The 10107-nt window shown below is 32.9% G+C and overlaps 1 protein-coding gene across 1 annotated transcript; it reads left to right on the top strand.

Moving 5' to 3' along the window:
- The first annotated feature begins 5932 nt into the window (after nucleotides 1–5932).
- Nucleotides 5933–8977, top strand: LOC146914758 (ran-binding protein 1 homolog b-like). The gene is made up of 4 exons (XM_085717500.1): nucleotides 5933–6123; nucleotides 6662–6813; nucleotides 7200–7325; nucleotides 8352–8977. The coding sequence occupies exons 1-4, from the start codon at nucleotides 5978–5980 to the stop codon at nucleotides 8600–8602; spliced, it is 675 nt and encodes a 224-aa protein (XP_085573626.1). The 5' UTR covers nucleotides 5933–5977; the 3' UTR covers nucleotides 8603–8977.
- Nucleotides 8978–10107: the final 1130 nt, after the last annotated feature.

Genomic DNA, 10107 nt, shown 5'->3' with positions numbered 1-10107 from the left:
TTGGTGCATATAATTACTATTGAAGGCATTGTGTCAACAAGTGAAATTTTTTATACATGGCCATGGTGGATTGTTGTGTATGCAAAGAGTGTAAGCATTTACTCTGTTTGTGGCCTCCTTCCTAGCATTTACTCTGTTTGTTTCTCATGGTGCTGATTTCAAGAAAAATATCCTTTTCATATGAAGCTGAATAGACATCGCAGCAACACCACCATGCATATAATGCTCCTGCCTCACATTATCTTAATCTAATTGATGAAACTCATGTTGTCATGAGGCCTTCTTTATCAGTCGTACAAGCATATCCACAATTACTATCATTCATTCAGCTTTTGATGACTATTTCACACGTTTCATTTATTTACAAACTGGCAAGGATCTTTACGTGGGTAATTTCTAGTACCGATAGAGTGAAAGCCGCCATAAATATCGGCTCTTAAAGGGCAAGATAATGTTAGGAGTCTTATATGTAGATAAAACTATTCAATGTGTTACTTAAGTCATGAGACTCTTCCACCTAATCGACTAGTCTTTTGGGTTGGCCTCTTCTCATTAGCTTAAGTCCTAAGAATTGATGCTTTCACTGAGAGTTGGACTACGAAAAGAAATACTCATATGTTGGATTAAGGTGTTCCACCAAATACTACTCGGTAAATGAAGCCGTCAAAAAGGAAAGGACTATCATCGAGTCAGCACCGATAGGGTGAAAGTGGGAGTGAATGTCGACTCTTAAAGGTTGTGACAATGTTAGGAGTCTCACATCAATTAATAAAAGTGTTCAAAGTGATACTTAAGCCATGAGACTCTCTCGTCTAATAGACTGATCTTTTGGATTGAGTTTTCCATGAGTTTAAGTCCTAACATAATCTATTATTTGAATTCAAATAATACAAGTGATATTATTTCCTTCAGTAATTTAAAATTGATTATATTAACAAAATAAATATTTCATGGTAAGATGTTATGACTTATAATGAGAAAGAAAAGAGAAACACTTTGTTTTGAGAAATACTTTGATTTCTACTACTTGAAAGATGAACAAATCAAATATTATTCATGCAATAAACCAAGTGTATCTCATGCAATAAGTCAAATGCATCACATTAAATACAACAAGTCATGTGTAATTCATAGAAAAAATCAAGTGCATCTCATTCAATAAGCCAAATGTATCATATACAAGATTTTGTTAAGTAAAAGTTCCACAATAGTTTGGACTTGGATCATTATTTGAGCTATCTTAGAGCATCCACAATGGACACACCCATTTTTGGGTACTTAAATGGGTCCCACACGTACACATCACTCTTTTATCATTTTTTAATAGTAGTACCTAATAAGCACTCAATCCCTCCAACCTAGATCTCACACAAAGTTCTTAAATGGGACCCACTAATCAACTATCAATAACTTTATATCACTACATTTCAATTTTTTAATATTAAAAGCGTGCGGGTCCCGTTTAAAGTTGGGGGTCTTAAATAAGACCCCGGGTCTTAAGAGACCCCCAAAAAAAAATTCCCCAATGGGGGTACCTATTAGGTACGGTGTCTTAATTGGTAAAGACTCCACCATTGGGGATGGTCTTATATCTTTATTTTGGCCTATATCATGTCACATCCTAATATTTCAAAACGATAAGTACTTAATGAAAACTATGAAATAATTATTTTTCTCTTTATCCTTTATCAAGAGAAGGGGCATTGATAATCCGTAATTTGATTCATAAGTAAGTAAAGTATAACTATATTCCTTTCATAGTTTGACTTTGACTTCTCTCAAAATGACTTGTGATTAGCCGGTGCTCATTAACCACTTGTTTGGTAATGAGCTTGGGTTAACAAAAATATGACTTATAAGTTCATTTTATTATTAGAGTTAATCAATAAACCGGGATTTTTTTATTGAAAATCTTAAATTCATATTTTTCCCTTATCTTTTTACATAAATTATTTTGGTCAGATTTCTCAATGATCACATTTCAATTATAATTTATATAAAAATGAAAAGCAAGCGTGCAACAAGCTCCTAATTACCATATTTTTTTTGTTCATAAATTTTAGCTATTAATAATTTTGTTTTGAAAGAGCTATTAATAATTGTAATGCTCCAATTTCTAAATCGAAAATTTTAGTTCTCTAGTTTTTAAAATTTTCAAATATTCTCCCCATTGAATTTTTGACTTATTTTTACCAATGCACCAAGTCAAATAATGAACTAGAAAGAGACATATAGTGGTGTGATAATTCATATATGAATTAAATCTCCTTATTTTATTTTCCATATAATGAAAGTATTGTTTTGAATAAAAACCATGAAAATGAAGAAGAAAAAAGTAAAGCCTAATAAAAATGATATTTTTTTTTAAAAAAAATGCATTGTTTGACCACTCAATGACTTAAGAGATCATTATTCAACATAACATATTAGAAAAAATAAGTCTAAAATTATGTGGGGGGGAAAAATTCAGTTTTTTTTTTTTTAGAAATGAAGGGACTTATGTTGTGGATAATACAAACCTATTAGTTAGTTAGTTGACTACTCAATCATGAGTGTAAGACTCTACAGATAGAGAGATATGTGTAACTACTTGGTTTTTTTTTTTTTTTTACGAAAAAAAAAATAAAATAAAATTCAATACATTCACCATTTCATATTCTCTATTCATCTCTAAATTTTGTGGCATCTTGACATTAGCAAAGTGGTATTCAAAGCCTCCTAGTTCTAATAATATAGTTCATGAACTTTAATTTCAGACGCTACGACTATTTCCTTGTGTAATTTTTTGTTTTTGATGGCAAGAATTGGGATCAATAACGTATGAATATGAGTGTGATTCATAATGTCTTGGAATATATGAATACTGGAATCCAATAGTTGGAGGAAGGTGTAATTGATGCAATAAAGACTACTACAAAAGAACCGAAGAAGGATCGTAAAGCAAAATTTTTGATCCATCAATGCATGAATTCTGCAAATTTTGAGAAGATTGCTATGTGTTGTGAACATTCCCTTGACTAAAGGCGAAAGGACTTGCGACATTGACCCAACAGAATCAATCCCAAGTCAATTGAATCAAAGGACTTCTGGTTTATGATTGATCGCGGATAATGAATCGGATCGGATCAATATTAATCCATTTTTTTCCATTGATTCCAAGGCAAAAATTCAAAAATCGTCTACAAATAAGGTTGTAATCATTTGGAAAAATCATCAATGAAATTACACATTCGCTTTCTTATCTCTTTCATTTCTTTAGGAGGCATCTCAGTCCTCCAAATTTGAGAATTACATTGTTAACATTATGCAAAAACAACAAGGTGAAAATGTGAATCTTATAAGGTGAAAAGGATTTAACTTTGGTTTTCACGACTTTAATTTGAGTTGGTGTCAAAGAATGAACAAAAAATAATCAATGACTACTTCAATTCAATGCAAGTTTTGATTAATTTTATGAAATCATGTGGTGAAAATGAATCAAATCAACAAATTATTGAGAATGTGATGAGAACATTGACTTCTTAATTTGAAGACATTGTGGTGGCATTTGAAGATTCAAATAATATTGACACAATGATGGTCGAAGAATTACAAAGCTCATTTGAAGCTGATGAATGATAGCTCATTGAGAGAAATGGAGTCAAGGTTCAAGAGCTCGCGCCGTAAGCTCAAATCATAAAAAGGAAGCGCGAACAAAAGAAAATCAAAGAAAGGAAATAATAAACTCAACAAAGGAGTCAGGTTTTCAAATTATGGTAAAGCAAAAATTAGAAGACAAACTTGGATCGTCAAAGAAAATAGGAGGAGGGTCAACAAACAATAAAGAAGGAAAGAAAAGAAAGCTCAAGACAAGAACAAGATCATGTAATTGTATGAAATTGGGTCACTGTATTGGCGAAGTTTGGTTTATAAGAGCATCCACAATGGTAGTTCCTTAACAAGGACTCCTTAAATGGACCCCACGTGACACGTCACTTATTTATAATTTTTTAATAAAAGTAGCTATTAAGGACTCAATGACTCCAATGGTAATACACTAATAAAGACTCCAATAAAAAATACTTAAATATGTCCCACTATCTTTATATCATTAAACAAAAATAATTTATCTATTACTCCTTTTTACAAGTGGGACCATGTAGTACACATTTTATTACTCTTTTATGCAAGTGGGACCAAGTAGTACACATTTTATTACTTTTTTAAACGTGGGACCCGTTAGTTACCCAGGAGAGAGAAGGTCCTTATATAGTTGCCCGTTCCTTAACGGGGACTCATTTTTTCTTCCTCCAATGGAGGGTCCTTAATGGGGAGTGGTCCTTGTTAAGTAAGGACCCCCCATTGGAGATGCTCTAAATAACAAGCATGCCAAAGGTAGTGATGATAAAGCTATTAATTTCCCATGATGATTTAGGCTCATATCCTATTGTGTAAATGACTGTTGTTAATGTATAAACTCTTCAGTCAGAGACTTGATTTTCTTGATATTGAATGTTCAAATCATATGACTGGCGGCCATAGGGAATAGTTGGATAATTCTAATTCATCATGAAAGAATAAGGTTCATGACTTTTGGGAGGACATAATTCATTGTAAGAAATTTTTTGGGTTCAAATACAAGCATACCTTTGTAAGGGATGCCCTTTTTGATATATCTAGGTAGATATGTGAAAAATGAGGTGATAATGAACTTCTCGTCTGATCCACAAGATGGAAGATTGACACTTATATCAATAGATGTTATGATGTACGATTGGGCGGAAGGGAAACATACATGTTTAGAATTGATCGAGGTTTCTCCACTTGTTGGATTGAGGACCAATGCTTTTACGGTGGGACAAATAGCCCTCAAAACCGCGTCAAGTAAAATGGTCAAACATGAGAAAACGTGTTTTAACAACATTTTTATACATAACGATGTTATGCCTTCTAGCTCCATGAATGTTATGTTTAAGAAAATTGGTTTTGCCATCCAAAAAAAGATATCAATGTAGTTTGTCTTCATTTATGTGTAATTGTGTATATATACCATTCATAACTTTTAAAAATTGAAATTATACCATGTCATTCAACTCATTCTCTTAGTTCCCTCTCTCTCTCTCTCTCTCTCATGATTTTTTTATATAAACTTTAGAAAGATCGAAATAAATTGTGGAAGAAGAGAGGTAGAGAGAGCCAATGGAATGAAAGGATACATATCTACACTAAACTATGGTGAGAAACTTCTAAATTATGGGTTGCGGTGAGCTTCGTAAGAATGAGCAACTAAAAGTTTAGATATATACACAATTCAAATTTGAATCTTGTAGACCTGAAAATGTTAATGTTGAATTGGTTCGACCGATTTAATCAAAAACCGAGTCCTTTACCGATCTGATGAGCTTACTTGGATCGATTGTGCTATTAAACCATATTTAATTGGTTCAACTGTTGAATGTCTAATTGGATCGCTTAATATGGAACCTAGTTGTGCTATTAAATTGTGTAGTTATAAGAGTTATCGACTAATTATTTTTATAATTTTAAATATAGACGAGATAAATTCAAGTCATCCGATTCAATAGAAACCAAGTTATACAATCAAATAATCTGATTCAAACATGTGCTTTAACCAATAACACACTAGTTCTTCTAATAAAAATCAATGACCCAATACTTTAATCGAGTCGATCACCAATCCAATTTTTAAAACATTCATCGTTGAATAAACTCAACAAAACCTCTCCTCTTATCAAAACTTTCCCCTTGTGTAAAAAATAAATCAAAACTTCCCCTTTTTTCAAAAAACGTAACCAAATCTCAACCATCATTAAATTAACACGTGTCACCCATCCGATCGCAACCCAAAACACTGCTTAAATTTTACAACGCTTCATCACACTCTCTCCCCTATTATTATATATATAAACCTAAAAACCCTATTAACCCCTTCACTCTCTCTCTAGAAACCCTTTGTCACTTTCTCTCTCTAAAAAAAATGTCTACAAGCACCGATCATCACGAAGAGGAAGATGTTCCCGCCGGCGATGAAGAAGACACCGGCGCTCAAATCGCTCCGATCATTCAACTTCAGGAAGTCGCTGTTTCCACTGGTGAAGAAGATGAAGAAGCTATTCTCGACCTGTATACTCTCTCTCTCTCTCTCTATCCACTTTTTTTGTTGTTGTAATTTTTGTTACTTTCTGTAATTGTTTGCGATTTTGTGTATTCTATGATGTTTTTGTTGTGAATTTTGGTAAAGTTTATGTGATTTTGTTGTGAATATTGGTAAAGTATGTGATTTTTGTTGTGAATTTTGGTAAAGTTAATGTGATTTTTGTTGTGAATTTTGGTAAAGCTTATGGGATTTTGTTCTGAATTTTGGTATAGTTTATGATTTTGTTGTGATTTTGTGATGTTTTCTGTGATTTTTGCCGTTTTTTGTATTTTTTATGAAGTGATTATTTTGGGATTTTGTGATTTTGTGTTTTTTGCTATGTTTTTTTGTGATTTTGTGATGTTTCTGCGATTTTTGCAATGTTTTTGTGATTTTGGTGTGATGTTTTTATTTATTTATTTATTTATTATTTTGTGTAGTTTTGTGATGATTCTGTGATTTTTGTATATTCTTGTTGCGAGGTTTTTGTGATTTTTGTCTGATGTTTATGTGATTTGTGTGTAGAAAAGCGAAACTGTACCGATTTGACAAGGAAGGGAATCAATGGAAGGAACGAGGGGCAGGAACTGTGAAGTTTTTGAAGCATAAGGTTACTGGAAAAGTTAGGCTTGTTATGAGACAATCAAAGACTCTTAAGATCTGCGCCAATCATCTCAGTGAGTATTGATATTGTTTCTATGAATCACTGACACATCGGCATTGGTAGTAATTTGAGCAAATGACAAAATTGATGTAAACACGTGTGTCGGTGTTGTAGATACCGGATTCTCTCCTTTGATTGTTTATTGATCTTGTTTCTATGAATGACGAACACCTGACACAACAATGGCACTGACATGTTAACACCAGTGGTAATTTGAGAAAATGATACAATTGAGTGTAAGCAGTGTTGCAACGTTTTCAGATGCTAACATGTGCCAGGCACAAAATACGAATACCATAATCATCTTTAATTAGAAGTCTTATGGCTACAGAATTCTTATTTGATTTTTGATTGGTTTTTGATGGTATTTTTTGTGTTTGATTGTTTTGTTTTGGTTAGTTTTGCCTAAAATGACTGTGCAAGAGCATGCTGGGAATGAGAAATCTTGTGTTTGGCACGCGAAGGACTTTGCTGATGGTGAATTGAAAGACGAGTTTTTCTGCATTCGATTTGCGTCAATTGAAAGTAAACATTCATTTAATCCTTTTTCTTTTTCTTTTATTCAAATTGCATTATTTGTAAACTATGTTCAGACTTGGTGCTTATTTGGATCAACTTGTTATATTCACTTGTGTGAGATTGAGAGAACATATGAAAACAACAATCAACATATTCACTAGTTGTTTTCGGTTTATTTTTATAAGCACTCCAGGATAGTTCGTGAAAACAACTTAATAGGTTATACATAAATATTTGGACTCTATTTTATCTTGTTAAAGAATTAGTTTAGTTTATTCATAAGCACTTGTATGATTAGCGCTTATGCCATAAGTTGTTTATTCAAATAAGGTTGTTTTATGAGTGATTTTTATTTGACATTCCTTGGTGTTGCACTGATTAATCTAAGTTAAATTGGCTTAACTCACTGAATTTGGTGCTGTATTAGTATTTGTTAGGATCCTCTTAAGTTTGATTGTAAAATAACTTGATGGATATCTGTTTTTTTCTTCCTTTTACTTGATCCTATGGTATGGAATTCAAACTTAATACTACAAGTACTTATTTATTCCATACGATCATGTACAAATTATTTAAGACATCCAAACGTGAAGATGTGGGTGAGATCAACTTGTTTGCTATAAGTTTGTGACATTACCGAAGGCTGTTGTGCATGCGGCTTAGATGCCACCTGTGTGTGGGCACAATGGCGCCAATGATCCTAATCTACCTTACAAAATTAGTGTACAGGTTTTTTAAATGTTTGTCCTTGGTCGAATTATGTGCACCTTTTCTTTACAATGCTTTTCCCTGCTTATAATGGGCAGGGTTAACTAGTATTTTGTGGATGGGTGTGACGTTTTTTTTACCTAACATGATCCTGTGGCACTTCTAACGTAACATTATCCCGTATAATGATTTAATTCATTGCTGCTGTCTTTCCATTGGATTGCAAACATTTCACCTTTTCAGGCTTATATTGTTCTGCTAGCCTATTAATTGCCGAGTGTAAATTTATGGCATATACTAACTGTTACTTCATCGTACTGTTAGATTGCAGAAAGTTCACAGAGACATTTCAAGAAATTGCTGAATCCCTGAATAAAGAGGAAAGCAAGGATGCATCCACTGCTGCTGATCTCCTTAAGAATTTGAGCGTTGAAGGGAAAGCAGATGCAGAAAAGAAAGACGAAGAGAAATCTGAGGAGAAAACCGAGGAGAAAACTAAGGAGAAAGAGACACCAGAAAAAGAAAGCAAGGGAGATTCAGAAAAGAAAGTCGAAGAGCCTGGTTCATCTGCTTGATTATGATATGTTCATATTTTCGACAAGGCAATATGGCAAAGTTTGGTGGTTGACCTTCGTGCCACTCTTATCAATACTCTCTCATAGTCCTAGTCTTCAGGTTGTTTTTGTTGCTACATTATTGAGTGGTCGATATCCTTTGTTGAATTATTGTCAGCAAGGTTGGTTTTTGAGTCGGGTTTGAATCATTGAGATTGGCGCTTTTGGTCTATGGGAGTTGTTATTTTCATTCTATTCATGTATTTAGTTGAATTTTGAACGAGTCATGTTGGTTTGGTGTAGGGATGGGGAGGGTGCAGTCGGGAAAAAGTAGAAGTAAGTACAAACAAAGGTTTTGAATGCATATTATTGAGTACAACATTTTATAGACTTAAATCACTGGTACATAACTTGCTCTTTTAATGTATTTTCGTTCTATTCTCGCTCTAGTTTTAGTCATCACTGTTTTTGATGACGACGCCTCAGATTCATAACTTGAAAGTTGCTGGATTTTTTCGTTATCACTGATTTTGATGTTGACGCCTCAGATTCATAGGTTGAAATTTGCTGGATTAGAGATATGATGTGACTGAACAAAATGGAAGCTCAGATTAGCCGAGCTCAGATGAATTGTTTCAACTGTGAATTCCTTTGCTTCAAGCGTTTGACATCGAGGGAGAAACTATATCCCTTAGTCGTGGATTTTCTAACATCTCCAGTATAGCGTTAGGTGCAATTGATTGAGTTTATATTTTGGTAGAATGTTTTTGGGTTTTTTGAGGTACACTAAGAAATGCATTAAATTAAAGATAAAATTAGAAAGGTAAACGAATAAAAAATCAGTATATGATTTGAGCATGACCTATAGTAACGAGCCTTTGGTCGGCTAATTTTGCAGGTTATGCGTGTTAACTCCCTTGCTAATGGGATTATGGCACCCTACTTCCAGCTTTAATCTCCTCTTTTCAACGTGATCCATTAACAAGGTCCTTGGTGTGTAGCCCCATTAAGATCTCATGTTTTCTCCTTCATTCAATTAAATGGTTAGTGGTGCTAAAAAAAATTGATTTATGTAAAATAATATTTTTTGCAACATTCCATTATTTTATGCACAAATAAGAAATTATATTACTTGCGACTTTGAACTGAGGTGGAGAACATTATCAATATTAATTGTTCGCATGGTCTATCATTTGTCTTTCATCTATTCGTTTATGTTTTATTTTCTTTCTTCTTATTTCACACGAGTAAAAATGAAGACACTTTTGGGAATTCACATGTATCAGTATTTATAATTCCTAGATCTTTTGTTTTGTTTAGTTTTTTTTTTTTTTTTAGGAAAATTCCTAGATCTATTAACATATATGTGCTCCTCTAAATGTTTATACATATTATGTTCCCGTTTGTTATATTTTTAAAAAAAAAATTATTTTTACAGGGTTTCATCTTTTTGTTATAACTTTTCTAACAAAGATTTTTTTATGAAATTTCAAATGAGGTTACATAGCTTCTTTTAAAATAAAAGT

Source organism: Medicago sativa, chromosome 6 (genome assembly GCF_051527215.1).
Source record: "Medicago sativa cultivar Bolivia chromosome 6, Bolivia_mono, whole genome shotgun sequence".
NCBI lineage: Eukaryota > Viridiplantae > Streptophyta > Magnoliopsida > Fabales > Fabaceae > Medicago > Medicago sativa.
The sequence above is the reverse complement of the archived record's forward strand: the minus strand, read 5'-3'. Positions and strand labels throughout refer to the sequence as shown.